Genomic DNA, 15,966 nt, shown 5'->3' with positions numbered 1-15,966 from the left:
CCTTAACATTCTCTAGGGGAAGGCAGACAGTAAACCAGTAAGTAAATATATATAGTCAAATAATGGATATGAGGGAAGCCTTACATTGAACAGAGGGACCTGAAGGGTACCTGGAGAAAGAGCAAGTACAAATGCCCTGAGGCAGGAGTGTATTTTAAGAACGAGACCAGTAGAAGCTGGAGTAGAGGGAGAGGGAGAATGAGAAGAAACGAGGCCAGAGAGTAAAGAGGTTGGATCACGTACAGCCTTGTAGACCATTTGAAGGACTCTGAGTGAGATAAGGAGCTGTTGGGACGTTTTTAACAGAGGATCTGACTTAAGGTTTTAACAGGACCGCTCTGTTCTGGCTGCTGCACTGAGAACAGGCTATGGGGAAAAAGAGCAGAGGGTGTTAGACCAGTCAGGAGACTGCTTCAGTAATCAGATGATATGATGGTGGCTTATGCTAGGGTAGAAAAGAGATGAAATTGGTGACGTATGGTTAGATTTTGAGTACATCGTAAGGCACATAACTGATAGAATTTGCCAGTGGATTTGGTGGAGGGTGTAAGGGAAGAGAGTGTTGAATAAGAGTTGGTTCTAAGCAACTAGAATGGAAGATGGACAAGGAGGGGCGGGAACCAGAACTTTAACGTGGACCATATTAGGTTTAAGACGCTCGTTAGACATCTAAATGGAGATGTCAAGGAAGTGGGTAGATATGAGTATACAGTTCAGAAAAAAGGTCTGGACTGCAAATAAGAAATTTGGTGATACTGAAATGTTATTTAGATCACGAGGTGAAAGGGGAGTTGGACAAAGCATACAGGGTCTTTAGGCCACTGTAAAGACTTTTAAAAATTACCTGGGGAGTGAATGTAGACTAAAAGAAGGAGTTCTGTGATTGAGCCCTGGACCACTTCAACATTTAGAGCTTAGAGAGAAAAGGAGGAATCAGAAAAGAGAATGGAGATGGAGCAGCACAGGGCCTTGGTCAGAACATCCAGGAGAAAGTAGCATCCCAGAAGCCAAGTGAAGAAAATGTGTCAAGGAGGAGGGAGTAACATACTATCAGATGCTGCTGACATGACAAGTGAGGTGAGGACTGATACAGTTAGCAACATGGAAGGCATCAGTAACCTTAATAAAAGCTGCTTTGGTCCAACAGTGGGGACAAAAACTTGAGAGGGAGTTCAAGTGAGAATGGGGTAAAAAAAAAAAATCACGTGAAGATACGTTGAGAATTGCATTGTTAGGCTATTTCATTGTGCAAACATCATAGAGTGCACATACACAAACCTAGATGGTCTACACACTATCCTGTATGGTCTAGCCTATTGCTCCTGGGCTACAAGCCCATACAGCACGTTACTGTTAGAACAACATAAGACGTAATCAGGTGCAAGAAAAAATGATGCATCAAGAGATAGTAAACATGAGATATGTGAAGCTGCTGCTGGTATAATACAGCACACTGTTTCATAGCAAACCTTTTTTAATAACTAGAAAGAGTACACTAACAAAACTAGTAAGCACATAAACCAGTAACAGTTATTATCAAATATTATGGAGGATACATAATTATATGTGCAGGTTTGTTTATACCAGCATCACCACAAACACTGTGACATTATGATGGCTCCGATGTCGCTAGGCGATAGGAATTTTTCAACTCCCTAGTAATCCTAAGGGACTACGGTAAGATATGCAGTTTGTCCTTGACCGAAGTGTCACTACGCGGAGCATGACTGTGTTTGTAAAAACTTTTTTGTAAGACAACTAGCTAACTTTGACTGCTAACTGGATATTGAGGAATTAATAATTTTTAAAAATGTTATAATGTTCTCATGTTGAAGTATTTATGGATGGAAGGATATGTCTGGGATTTATTTTAATTCAATTCTTTGGAGGGTACACAGAGCAAGTGGGGGAGGGGTAGAAAGTACAAATGAGACAGATTGGCCAGATTTATACTGACGATTGAAGCTAGATGAGTACATGGTGGTTCTCCATACTACTCTACTTTTGACTTGGAAATTTCCATAATCAAAAGAAAAAAAGGGGAGGGGAGATGGAGGAATTTAGAAGCAGTAAGCAGATGCTTTATAATGGACTTTAAAAAGTAATTTTACAGGAGATATTCACCTGCTTCTTGTGTCCTTGGAAATCTAAAGAATAAACAGTTTAATCTGGGATCTATTTTAACTGGCAAGTGTTTGCTTAAAGAATGAGATTCTAAGTCTGGCGAGTAACTTTCGGAATAGCTGAGATTGACATGCTTAAAAGTAAAACATTAGACCAGGATTTCCAGCTTTATTGTCCTGTAATTTTCATTTCCCTAACTTTTGGTTACAGAAGCTTTCATTAATAGGCCCTGCTTGCGTCTGAATAGACTGCAGGAGACAGCTATAAAATGAGCAGTAGCAGCTGCTCGCCACTAGAGGCACCCTCTGACCATTAGGGTGTCTGTAGCACTCAGCAGCTGAAAGAATAAGTTGAAGAGCCAATGACAAGCCAAGGCAAGGGAAGCCAAAAGACCATTTATGCCTAAAACATAGTCAGATTCAACTCCTATTAAGGAAGTTTTCTCCTCATCCAGCCTACAGGAGGGCTCAGCCTGTGGCTTAAACTAAAATTCCAAACTCCGGGAACCCCCAGTTCCTCCCTCACTCTAATCGTTCTGCCAGGAAAGGTGCTTTACTGCCATCTCAGCTCTCCCTTCCTCTCTGCTGTCACAGTCTGGACCTTCATCACCTTACACCTAAATGATCACAGTCCAACTAGCCCCCTTTTCCCAGCTACTCTGCTAAACTTCATCAACAGATTAGTCTCTGAATTATTTTGATCATGTCCTACTTAGGGCACAACATTCTATGGTTTCCCATTGCCTATGGTTTAAAATACCCATTTCTCAGCCCAGCAGTCAGGGTTCTCAGTGTTGCCTCCTCTGCGTTCACTGCCACGTTCTCGCTCAGGTCTCCCTCCGGCAGGGCCTTCATGGTGGGCTGGTCCTTGTTCCCACACCGCCAGGCCCTCATGCTCAAGTGCAACTTTCCCCAACACTTCTAGTCCACAGTAACCTCAGATCTTCCACCTTTCTGTTCTGTACCACCCTTTCAGAGAACTGAAACCCTTAACTGTATCACATCTCGCGTGTTTTGCTGTACACGTGTGCAGGCGCGTGCTCCTCCTGGACACTGTAAGCTCTTGAAGGTCAATTACTTCTTTTGACCTCCAACTGCCCAGCGCACTGCTTATTAGCTGCTGCATAAATTTTTGTAGAATATGATGTATGAAAAGGAGTAATATTTAGTTAACTTGTTTTTCTCCAAAGCTCCCCAACCCACAAGCCTTAGAAGGAGCCTCACCCCCCTTCTGTCTAGTTCCATCACAGTAGAAGAGCAACCTCACAAAGAGGAAAGCAGGAGAGAGCAGTCTCCCTGTCTTTCAAAGACCAACACCCGATGGCCAGGTCCCGGGAAGGGAGGGAACCCCAGGGCCAACCGATCCCAAGCTTGCTTTTCCCACTGTTCCTTTCCTCCGAAACCTGAAAGAGATTTTGAACTTTGGATCCCCAAATCCCTCAGTTAAAGTGGCTTGCCACCAAGGTGACAGACCTACAGTAATTCCCTCCATATTCATGCATAGCGTTTCCTTGAGTTTTAAGATGAAGGGAGTAGCTGCAAGAGAATGAAACCATTTCTCTCAGCGCGAATGACACTGAAGCTGCAGCAAGGAAATGGGAAAGGACTCAGCATCGGTTCAGGGCACCGTGAACAAAACAGCCGGGGCGGTAGGGTAGTGGGGTGGGGCAGATGGTATGTGAAAAAGAACCAGGAAGCAACAGATCTAAATAACTGATGAAAGTTTAATACATTAAAACCGGATATTTATCACTTATATTGCATTTGCCATTTCTGAACAATACAAAGTAGTGGCAAATAGTGACACTTCATAAAAATGTCGATTCCCATTCCCTTCCCTAAGACCCAGCCTCCCTCGAATATCCCCCCCAACAGAACTCTGTCCTGAATAAAACACTTAAATACATCATAAATAGTAAATTATGAAAAAAAAAATAGCAGGAATTGTTTCTTTCCTTCTTGTAAAAAAGAACATGGCAGCAAAGACAGGCAGCCAGAAACTGGCTGGGGGTGTCTAATATAGACAGTTACTTGGGGTATCAGCTAGCCTACCATCAAGGTGTGGGGAGGGGGAGGGGAGCAGGGGAGTTGAACAATCGGCCTGAGATGCCAGGCCCCTTCCTCTCCAGACAGGAGGAGGATCAGACGAGGACTGCAGCTCCTGGAGACAGGGAGGAGGATTACGGAGCCCCAGCCTCCTAGGCAAAAATCTGCGGCTCCCACAAGTTTCAGAGGACGCTCTCCAGCTTCATAGCTACCAGACTGCCTGTTGAACAGACAGAGCTGTCCCCTCTGCACCTCAGCTCCACTGCTGGAAAAATGAGAAGAGCAAGGAAGAAATCTCCTTTGGAAAAGGATCTAAAATTCATTTGATAAGTCTTCATATTTAGAAAAACCACCAGAATACATTTCCAAATTGCAAAATGGTAATAATCATTACGGCCCAGCGGTGAGCAGGTTCTGCCGGGAACGGCCCCTGGCCTCCTGGACCCACGCTGCCCCACTGTCTTCACAAAAGGGGTGAAGAGTCCCCGCTGTCCCACTCTCTCCATTCCTGCAGCCTTAAGAAATTCGTCGAGAGAGGAGAGGAGCTGCTGCAGGCAGAGCGATCCCCACACTTCTGTGTCTTAAACACCAGGGCTCGTCTGAGGGAGCCGTGTGAACAGCCTCTCTGCGACACTGTGGAGTTCTGAGCTGAAACTGGCTGGCTGGAAACTGTGTGCTGTGCGCTATTTTTTTTTCTTCCCTTTTTTAAGGGGAAAAAAAAAAGGTTGGGAGGTGATTAACACCCTTACTCCCCCCAAAACCTTTACAAAGGCCACAGGGGTCTTCTTTCAGAGAGAAAGAGCCATGGTGGGGATAACGATAACGTGCCGGCCAGTCCGTCCTGAGGAAATCAAGAGTCCAGCTCCTGGTGAAGGTAGATGCGGGGAAAGAAAACCCCCAGATCCAGCAACCCCACTTCCAGCAGGAAGAGTGGGGGTTTGAAAACAACTCGACGTGGAAGCCAAGGTTGGCCAGCTGAAAGGTCATGCTACCCAACTCCGGAGTGGACAGATGCTGCTGTCTCCAACTGTCCATGGCACTAAAGCCCAGTCAAGAGGAAGAGGCAGATGTTTTTCTCTTCAGAGAGGGAATGGAGAGCTCCCCTGGCCTCCACTATACTCCTTGGTTGGTGACTAAGAATAACACTCAGCACTGCTGGGGCAAGAGCTGACATCTTGGGATCACAGAGATGGCAGAATCTTGTTCCAGGTCATCTGAGGTTTTCTGCTCACTGAAAAGGGAAAGGGTATGAAATTAGGGATGAGGAGCGTGAGACGAGGAGACAGGAAAGGAATCTAAGTTAATTTCAACCTGGCTGGCATAGTTAAGAAGTTTTCTTCTATTTTAGCCTCGACTCCAAGTACGACGTACCAAAATCAAAATTTTAAAAAGCAAGATTCAAGGGACGCCCAGTCCCTCTAACCTTGCCAGTTAACACCCGGCTCCAGTCCACCAGTGCATCCTCTTTATACCCTTCAAGGCATTCACCTCCCCCACACCCCAGACACTCACGTGGGAGCAATCTGACTCTTCGATTTCAAGCTTTTCCAAAAGGGATGAACTAAAAAATAACAGGAGGGAAAAAATGGAGATAGAAGAATTAGAAGGTAAAAAAACAACAACAAAAAAAACAAGGACTCTCTTCTCAAATATCGCACTGCTCCTCTATATTTCACTTCAGAAGCAATTTAGGATTCAGAAAGAAGAGGCTAAGAAGCTACTAGATTTAGAAGCACATTTTTTAAATTAGTTTCTTAAATACTATAAAATATTTTCCTAATATCCTTTTCTGTCTTCCATCGCGAGGTATGGCAGGTACCCAATGATCACTGCTGCCTGATATTCATGCCATTGTGTAATTCTCTCTTCTCGAGTGTGGGCTGGATTAAGTGACTTTCTTCTAGTGAAAGTGTGGGCTGTAAATTCTGAGATAAAGTTACAAAAAGACTATAGATTCCGCTTGGGCATATGAGAGAAGCTAGCGCTGTGCTGTGAGCTGCCCTATGGAGAGGACCAAGTGACAAGGAACTAAGAGAGTACCACTGGCCAATAGCCAGCAGGGCGCTGAGCCCTCAGTCCAACAGCCTGCAAGGAACTGAATCCTGCCGACACCCACGGACGTGAGCTTGGAAGCGGATCATCCCCTGGGCGAGCCTTCAGCTGTGACCACTGCCCTGGCTAAAAGCCTGACTGTGACCTCCTAAGAGACTGAGCCGAAGGCATCCAGCCAAGCCACACCTCGATTCTTCAGCCACATAAAATACAAGACAATAAATGTTTGTTGTTTTTAGCTGCTAAGTATTGGGGTCATCTGTCACACAACAACAGATAATATAGATTGTTGTACCTGGAAATAAAGTACGATTGTCATCAAAATCTAAAATGTGGAAGTGCCTTTGGCAGAGGAAATGGGCTTTGAAGGGAGTTTTAGAGAAAGTTTCAAAGAGCCTTGAATATATTGTAGAAGTTTGGACTTTAAGGGGATTACCAATGAAGGCTGAAGAAAAAGTTAGGGGAAAAAACTCATTAGAAATGGAATGAAGGGATCCTTGTAGCAGGACAAAGTTCAGCAACGATGTCATCTGCAGTTATGTGGAAAATAGTACCTGTGTCTCATAAACCAGGGGATCTTGCTGTGGAGAGTTCTCAGCAAAGTGCTGAGTGCCACCTGGTTTAACGGTTATAGTAAAATAGAAGAAAAAAAGTTAAGGAAAAGACGATTAACAAGCAGCAGCCGGCTTGATGGCTGTAAAAATCCCAAGTTTCTCCAGATAGCAAACGATGCTAAAATTAAGAAATGGCTTCTGAAAAGGATAAAATCCAGGGCAGTGCCAGGAAAATGTGATCTAATGATGAAGCCGAGGGTATAACTGTAAAATACTTCTTTAAGGTCTCAGAAAAACTAAAGTTGGTGCTTCAGTGTAGTAGTCAGCCACATTTAAAAAAGGCCGTTCATGTCTACAGCCATGCTACCCTGAACAAGTCCCATCTCATCTGATCTCGGAAGCTAAGTAGGGTCGGGCCTGGTTAGTACTTGGATGGGAGACTACCTAGGAAGACCAGGTGCTGTAGGCATAAAATAAATAAGTAAGTAAGTAAATAAAGGCCGTTCAGAACATGCAAAAAGATCATGTCCTGGATCCCCTCAACAACGGGGTCTCTAAGCAGCACAGGGCCTATTAAGAAGGTATTTGTGCGTATGACTTTTGTCTAATGGAATAAATCCCAATGAGACTCAGGGGAGGCCCGCACAGCCTTTGAGAGTATAATGTCAACAGAAACATTACCGGCTTGGACTGAAAGGAACAGAAATAGTGCAAAATGACGAGAGACCACTGGACCCCCAAAGTTCTACTGGCAAGAAACAGGATGAGACAACTACGCAGCTGCAAACACATTCTGGCTTTTATGAAAAAGAAAAGCTCAGAAGGCAAAACCAAGAGTCCGGAGGACAGAGCCAAGACCGTGGAGAATGTCCCACTGGGACATGACTGAAGAAGCCGCACCCAGCAAGAGCTGTATCTGGACTCTGGGTAGCATGGGCCAGTGACTCCGCTGCACCTCCCCCTCTCCATGTTTTGTACAGGAAGTGTACGGGGTTCCCTAACGTCTGTGTCACCACTGTCTGCTGGGTGTGTGGTGAGAGGATAGCCCGTCCCTTCATTTTCTCGGGTCCACGGACTGGGAGGAACAGCACTCAAGGAACAACACCTGGGAAGTTCATCCAAACCTGGAGCTAATTTAGATGACAAAATTCTGTACTTTGAGCTGATACTGTAATGGGATCAAACTTTTGGAGACCATGGGAGGGAATGAGTGTATTTTGCTCCTGGAGGGATGTGAACCGCTGAGGCCCAGGGCAGACTGTGACAGGCAGCTTCTAAGAGGACCCCGAGGAGCCCTGCCTCCTGGTATTTGTACCACTGTGCCATCTTTTCCTCTTGAATGGGCTAGATTTAGCGAACAGAATGCAGTGCAGGCGGTGAGATGTCAACTTTAAGATTAGGTGACAGAAAGACTGGCTTCTGCTCAGGCGCATGCTCTCTTGCTCGCTCGCTCTGAGGGCAGCCAGTTGTCCGAGCCACCCTACCGAGAGGCCAATGTGGCAAAGAACTGAGGGAGGCTCCCCCGCCGACAGCCAGCAGGGAACTGAGTCCTGCCAAAAACCACATATATGAGCTTAGAAATGAAGCCTCTCCACTCACCGGGCCTTCAGATGAGACCCCAGCCCTGGCCGACAGCCTGGTCAGCAGCCAATGAAAGACTTTAACCAGAGGACCCAGCTAAGCTGCTCCTGGATTCCTGACTCTCAGAAACTGTGGTAGCTGTTTGTTATTTTAAATCTTTAAAAGTCTTGGGATAATTTATTATGATGTAATAGATAACGAACACGCCAGGTAACAAAGTTAAATCATAATCTTTACACTGAATGCTTCCGAAAGCTTGACTGTTCATTGTCTTCACTGCCCAGGAATCTTTCCAGCCTTAAATCGTAAGCTGAGACCTCTCGCTTAACTCGCCAGGAGAAAAAGGGTTAGTTGGGGTATTTTCACTCAGTATCAGAAACATCTACACACAAAGGCTTCCTCCACCTCCTAAAGATGCAGAGATATCGACACTTTCCTAAATCACTAAAGATGAGCTCTCAGGAAGGTGAACCTGAAAAAAATTGAGTGAAGAGCAAAAGAGAGAGATCTCTTGGAAAACAGTTACAGAGATCCCCAATGACCTAAAGAGAGAGATGAGGAGACGACATGGAAACAGGAGCCAAGGAACCAACCTTGTACATAGCATCTGCAAAGTCTCTCCAACTACAGGTGAGGAAGAGGAGTCAGGAATAGGCGAGACCTCACTGACTTTCTCCAGAGGTGGAGTCTGAGGTAAAACATCAGGACGACCCAAGTGGACGCCTGGAAAAAAGAAAGGAAGAAAATCAATAAACAGAAGAGAAAATGGGGTAGGAGAAATAAAGTGAAAAAATATGTAGCAACTTGGCTTTTCCTGGACAGAAACGAGAAGCAGAAATCCTAGCAGACAAGGACTCGGAAGGAAGGAGGGAGGCCGGCCCGATCACGTGGGAACCCGGCCCTGGCTCTGACCTGGCTCCACTTCCGCCTTTGTTGTCACTTGTGCCTTGAGTTCCCCAGAGACCGATGACTGGTAAGTAACGCAGGAGTTGCTGCTGGGGGCTCCTCGTCGAGAGAAAGATGAGCCAGACCGAAACTTTTTGGAAGGAGAGGGCTTCACTTCAAAACGGAAAGAGAAAGCCTACTTAGCACCCCCTCAGAAACCATCACCAGGACACAGACACAAATTGCTAGCGTCCCCAACACAAACCCGAATTTGTTTTTCAGCAAAGCAGGAAGAAGGGTTAATGCCAACAAAGACGGACCCTACGAGCACCCTTCAGAGGAAGGGACATCTCAGCTGACGTCACTTTGGGAAGAAGCAGAGAACCTAGAGAAAAGGAGACAGACATCGCTCTCCCCTCCTACACGCAACCTCAACGGCTTTGCTTCCACCGACGAGACGTTCTCTATTCCGTGGCTTCCTGATCTCTACGTTAACCCCGACGAAGACGACCCTCTTGTTCTACCTCCTCGCAGTGTGGCGCACACCGCACCACGGTGGGACTTTACACCTGTTTATACGTCATGCTGAAAAGCCTCTGGAAGGATTTCCCCATCTTTAAGACTGCACACGTCGTCCATCCACACTGCCTCCCTGGGCAGTGCCCATGGTGAGCAGACGGGGAGGAGCAGCTGGAATTTTCCAGCAGAGCGGCACGGAAAGTTTGGAAAGAAAAACACTGGCGCTTCTGCACTGAGAAAGGTGAGGGAAGACTAAGGACAACTGCCGAGCAGAAATCAGCAAACGCTTCTCCAGCCATCTGATCCTAATCTGAGAACTCGCTACTGGAGGTGTGAACGGAGAATGAACACGTGACATCCTTCCCTATCTGTCCACAAAAGTCTGACTCCGCCTAGCTCAGCCTATGGCACGGATCCCATGCTCATTATGCATTTTTTGCAATCCCACCAATTTCCCAGAAATGCCCCTCACCTCGATGACACATGCAAGGAGAGCCCGGGGGAAAGCAGCAACTCGGAAATAACGGGGACAGAGTGACGGACATAAGGATGAGCAGCACTCTCACGGGATGTGGGCAGAACAGGAGAGGCCTCGGGCTCTGGCAGTCCCCTAACAGCAGTGTCCTGCCCCCCATCGCTTGGAGTAAGGAAGCCCCAGGGGGGTCATCTGCTAGAAGCCACTTACGGGGGATCTTCTTGAACACTGTGCTGCACATGAAACGCTGGAATCGTTCAGCGTAGAAGCTCGGGCGATGCACCGACACGGTGTCCTGCAGAGGAGAAGAGACAGCCGAGAGCTAAGCGCCAGCGGAGGCCCAGCGCGAGGACCGCGAGTCTAGGGGCTACTTTCCCCAGGCTGAGGCCCCAGCAGCAGGGCAGAACCCACGACTGAAATCGGAGGAAAAGAAATCGAGGGGCAAAGCAGAAGTCAGGGAGGCGGGAGAGCCTCGGGCTGGCTGCTACTCACCCCGTCGTGTACCAGGGCTTTCCAAGAGTGCTCCAGCTTCTTAATGAACCTGCCAAGAAAAGTGTCCGTCACGCATTCACGTGGTTTTTAGACGAACGACCTTGTGTTTTCTACTTCAGCGAGTCCAAGAGGCAGTGGTAACAGGAAAACATCAAGCGCGCAGCCAGGAACACGCTCCCACCATCTCGCTGGCTTTGCAGAGTCGGGCACGGAGTGCTCATTCCGCGTGGAGCTCAAAGCTGTTCTGGGAGGTTGACTGTCCCCACCCCCCCAACCCCCTCCCTGAGAGAAAAGGGTGGCTAATCAAGGACAAGGTTTACTGTAAAAGGAGAGTTGGAGGGCCAGATGGGCAAGGCTGAGAGAAGGGCGTTAAAACCAGCTGAAAATGCTCTGAAGCGGTAAAGCAGGCGCTCCCAGGCCTCACGGGTGCCTGACCCCTAACGTTCCCAGCTCCCCTCTCACCGCGCAGCCACCTCTCAGTGCCACAGGCAGATGGATACACTGCGCCCCTCTCATTTTGCCTCCACGGAAAAGGGGAATGTGTTTCCAGCTGCACCCAGTGCGGGGCATGACTCACTTCACAGGTTTTTCAGTCAGACAGATGGTGCAGGGCACCCTGGTGCTCTGAGCACTGACTCAGCTTCCCGCAGAGCACACGCTATGCTTGGGGAGGTGGTGGGCAGCCAGGAGCCAGGCACAATCAAGGAAGTAAACCACCATCTGACACCCAGGGAGGTAAGCGGCCAGCACAACCCACCGTTCTTGTCTCAGGGAGCATTTGGTGACAAGCCACGGGAGAGAGAAAGGCGCGGTACCTGCGCACACCTCACCTGTAGGACTGCAGGATGTCGATGATCCCGATGTACAGCAGCAGCCTCTCCCCTTTACTGTTCCGGGCGGGGATGCCGCCCATGCTGAGGAAGACAGGGGACCGTAAGAAAGTCTTCGGCTAGCAGGGAGAGGCTTCTAACCTTGAGTCAAATGGGGACACGGAGCTGAGACCTAAATGTCAACTGTCCCATCTTCCGAAAATGGGGGGAGAGCGAGAGCCTTCCTCCAGACAAAGAACCGCTCTGGGGTGTGTATCATGACCTCCTCCTCTCCAAAGCTCACCTGCCTGCCTCACCCACCCTGTCCCACCCACTGAGAATCTAAAGTCACCCCTGCTCGGCAGTTTGGGGCCCGCTCCCCCAATGAACTCTAAGCTCCCTCAGTACTTTCATATAAAATTTATGCCCACCAAGACACGCTCAGTTGAGAGGCACATTAAAAGACACCTTAAAAGTGAAACCACCTACATACAGGACACTGTGGTCTTTCAGTAACCACTTCTTTGACAGATCTATTATGGTGAGAAAGACGCCTTCCATAAAATCTAAAATAAACTGTTTGTGATGAAATTCTAATATAATTTACATACGTGTATCTGAGATTGAGTGAACTTTCAAAAAAATCTTTTAATTCTGAATAGCTCTCCTTCCCAGCCATACTACAAATCCCAAATTTAAGATCTCTTTCTTTCCTCTTCCATGCATTCTATGTTCCGTCAGCACTAATGTCGATTAGCTGCTGAATCAAGGCTGCCCCTCCCAGAAGCTGGGTCTCGTCCTCAAGAAACGCCGTGAACCTACGCTCTCCTTTCTGGTGCCTGTGAGCCCACTCACTGGTCATGGGTCTCTATGGTGCCACCTCGCCGAGCCTCGCCCTGGATAGATTCCATGGCTGTGGAATAGAGCGCCTTCTGGGGGGCCAGCCTGCGAGTGTCCGTGGAACACTGTGTTTCACTGCTCGAGGGCTCTCGCTGGGCATGATCTATGTTGTGGATGGACACCAGGAGGCTGTAGTCCATTATCTTGAAGCTCTGCAGCACCTAATGGAAGGGAAGGACTTTTATCAGGATCTTAGCTTTTCTGATCCAATTGTTCTTGATGTGAGCCTCCAGGGCTGACCATGGAACCAGCCTTTGTTCCTCCTGTTCCTCCTCCTCCTCCTCTCCTCCTCCCTCCTCGAAGAGCAGATCAACCTCCTCAGTCGCCTCTCATTTATATGCCCCCGTCCCCACTTTGCTTTGAGTAAATGCACATTAGGCCTCGTTCACAGGACCCTCGCTGTTTGTGCTTTCCTTTGATCTCTTCATGAAAAGAGTATTATAACTCAAGGGAACAAAAAAATCCACATTTGTGCTGTGAAGAATCCACAAGGAGGGTCTAGTAAAAGTATACTTTGTGACAGAGCAGATCTGTTGCAAGACCTCATATGATCGACTTCAATTCAGTATTTACCGAATGCCTATGATCTGTATGCACTGTGCCTGCTTATGGGGATATAAATATACTTCAGAGAGTTTCTGTTCTCAAGAATATTAAAATTTAAGAAGAAAAACAAATGTAAAAATAAATACAGTACAGTCTAATATGTACAACAATGGACGTGCTTCCCATGCCTGAAGAGTAGGAGAGGAGGTCAGAAAGTGACACGCACACAGGTCTGTGAAGGGCAAGTTAGAAAAGAAATAGGTCCAAGCACATAGAGGATGGAAGGAACACTGCAAGGCCTGGAGGCGTGACACAGCATGCTGCGTGCGGGGAGGTACGATTTGGTACTGTAGAACGTCAGATGCAAAGGACAGGTGGGGGAATGAGAGAGGCTGGTAGAGGCAAGACGATGACAGGTGTGGCATGTAATATTAAGGAGCCTGGACTGTAGCCTACAGTTCTCAACCCTCTTTTCACACCAGAACAGGGTGGGAAAGGGTTTACTCCCACCAGTTCCAGGAGCTCGCTTTGGTGCTGCAGCTCAACCGTGTGGTAGGTGGGTGGAAAGAGGGATGAAGAGAGCGCAGGGCTGATTCTTATGTACAGTTTGGAAAAAACCCTCCGCTCCTCTATGTCTCTAGTCCTTACAACCAAAGGAGCCAAACTACAACAGGCATCATCCTGGAACAGATGCGGAGTAAGCCAAGAAGGGCAAGGAAGGACATTACATGTGGAGCAGAGGAAGACAATCCTACAAAAGCAGCTCAAGGAAAAAACAATCAGAGCTGTAGAAAAATCAACAGGTAAAAAGGTGACAAAAACCAAAAGATATGTTAAGAAGGTGGAAATAGTCAACTGCTAAACGCTTCAAAAAATTCAAGATAGGACCGAGAAGTCCTCTCTATTTGGCATCTGGGTAGTCACTGGGGAGAATGGTTCAACTGAAGTGGTGACAGCAAAAGCCAGGGCACAGTGGGCTGAGGCAAGAATAGGAAAAGAGAAAAAAAAAAAAGGAGAAACAGAAGGACCATTAAATGGAGACACTGAAAGAAATCTCTCCTACCTTAATATAGAAAAGGTAGGCTGATTTGTACGTAGAAAGAAAACAGCCAGTAGAGGCAAGAGCCAGAGGAGAGAAAGAAGCAAGTTATGAAGCAGGATCCTAAAGAAACAGGAGAAAATGGGTCTATAGGGCAAGGGGGACTGACCTGGAATAAGCCGGCAAGTTGGGAAGGAAGGCGATTAAAGATGGCTGAGTGTGGATGCTTATAAACTGGTGACAGGGAGAGGCCGAAGGGGTGGAACAGAATAGAGAGCTGAGATGGTATGCTGAGAAACAAGGCCGGGGTATGGAAGTTAAAAATGGTTTGACAAACCAAACAAACAAAAACAAAAAAAAGCAAACTCCTAGACACGAACAACAGAATAGTGATTACCAAAGGGGATGGGAGTTTGGGGGAAGACAGAGGGTAAAGGGGGTCAGATACACAGTGACAGAAGGAGCACATACCAGACTGTACAAATGTCATATTATAAAGTTGTATCTCTGAAATTTATATAATGCTGTTAACCAATGGTACCCCAATAAATTTAATTTAAAAAAAAGTTTAATTTAAAAAAATGGTTTGATGAGTGTGCCAATCATCTGAAATCTCTGTTGAGAGGTAGAGGAAACAGACTGATGAACAACGCTGAGGGCCCGGGTGGAGCTGGATATCAGATCCCTGTGGAGATGCCAGGGGGACACAGTTGTGTGACTCCCTTCAGCAACACCCAGCTTCCGAGTTATAAATTTAGATTTGGCAGGTAGGACCAAGATCTCAGGAATGATGGTGCTGGTAGGAAAGTAAAGCATGTACGATTACAAGGCCCAGGGGGTGGTACAGAAGGAAAAAAAGCCAGATGGGGGAGGATAAACAGGGAGGAAGTAAAAATGTAAAGGCACAGCAATGATCTAGTGCAAAATTTATTTTAAGTGAAGTCTGGGACATATGGAGTGAAGCAGAGTCCCACAGATTTGATGCTAAGAACAACCAAGCCGTTTTAGTGACTGGGATTTTTGGTGTCTGAAAGAGAAGGAAGCAAGACAAACTCACCAGACAGTCGCGCTGCAGGGTCTTACACAGAGCGTTGTACATGTCAGCATCCAAAAAGAGACCATCGGGGATGTCTTGTAGGAAGTCCAGGTCTTTAAGGGTGGGCAGAGGCTTCTCTCGCTCTTTTTGGGAAGCCCGTCGTTTGTAAGTTGAGCCCTTGAGGTCGTATTTGATATGCATCTTGACTGACCGTGGTAAGAGATTGTTCATCACCACAATCCGAATGTTCTTACCCCCCGCCTGCACACAGTACAGTCCATAGAATTTAGGCAGCAAAGTCCGAGGGTTCTGGTTGAGGTTCTGAGGGCACGAAAATAAAAAGGAAAGTTTAGCTGATTTTCACTGACACCCAAAGGCAAAAGTACTCACCCACCTTCCATGTGTTACATAGGATTCAGGTACGATCTGTATGCCCATAAGCCCACACCACATTTGTTTAAAATCTCCCAATACATCTAATGATGCGATCACCATCAACCTCAGTCACAGATCCTCCAATACACTTATCAGTCAGGATACTGAATGTATGATGAATGTAATCTTTTAGAGAGGTTTAAGACAAGACAGCGTTGAAAAAGTCTTAACTCTTAGCCCTCAGTATAGTATATTCTTGGGTGTGATGGGAGGGCAAGGAGAGTTCCCTAATTCTCCAGAACCTCCCAAAGCAATCAGAGTGAGACTGGATAGAACTATCTAGGGAAGTCATCAACCTCATTTTCCAATCTAGGAGCTGGCCTCAGAATAGGAAATCATCACTGATTCTCGCCTTTGGGTAGGACGGTCTAAGCTAAACAACACTTAAAATAGGACAGATATACAAAACCCCTTCGAGCCACAGAGTGGCAAAGAGATGGGGTGAAAAGCCCCAAAATGAACTATATTGAGACC

General features: G+C 46.9%; 1 protein-coding gene and 1 pseudogene across 4 annotated transcripts in view; one reads left to right on the top strand and one right to left on the bottom strand.

Moving 5' to 3' along the window:
- Positions 1–3,827: 3,827 nt before the first annotated feature.
- PIP5K1A (phosphatidylinositol-4-phosphate 5-kinase type 1 alpha) overlaps positions 3,828–15,966 on the bottom strand; it is a 35,647-nt gene continuing 23,508 nt past the window's right edge. For 2 of the 4 annotated variants that reach the window (XM_039841590.1, XM_039841589.1), the window contains exons 7-15: positions 15,079–15,378; positions 12,392–12,597; positions 11,558–11,641; positions 10,728–10,776; positions 10,446–10,530; positions 9,269–9,415; positions 8,950–9,079; positions 5,682–5,730; positions 3,828–5,400 (exon numbers count right to left, since the gene is read on the bottom strand). In XM_039841590.1, the coding sequence (XP_039697524.1) occupies positions 5,398–5,400; positions 5,682–5,730; positions 8,950–9,079; positions 9,269–9,415; positions 10,446–10,530; positions 10,728–10,776; positions 11,558–11,641; positions 12,392–12,597; positions 15,079–15,378 (1,053 nt within the window). In that variant the 3' untranslated portion in view covers positions 3,828–5,397. The remainder of the gene's footprint in view (positions 5,401–5,681; positions 5,731–8,949; positions 9,080–9,268; positions 9,416–10,445; positions 10,531–10,727; positions 10,777–11,557; positions 11,642–12,391; positions 12,598–15,078; positions 15,379–15,966) is intronic. The other 2 variants (XM_039841591.1, XM_039841592.1) reach the window with 2 other exon arrangements.
- LOC120585263 (uncharacterized) lies at positions 7,126–7,244 on the top strand (annotated as a pseudogene).

The sequence above is a fragment of the Pteropus medius genome, unplaced genomic scaffold, assembly GCF_902729225.1.
Source record: "Pteropus medius unplaced genomic scaffold, Ma_sr-lr_union100, whole genome shotgun sequence".
NCBI lineage: Eukaryota > Metazoa > Chordata > Mammalia > Chiroptera > Pteropodidae > Pteropus > Pteropus medius.
The sequence above is the reverse complement of the archived record's forward strand: the minus strand, read 5'-3'. Positions and strand labels throughout refer to the sequence as shown.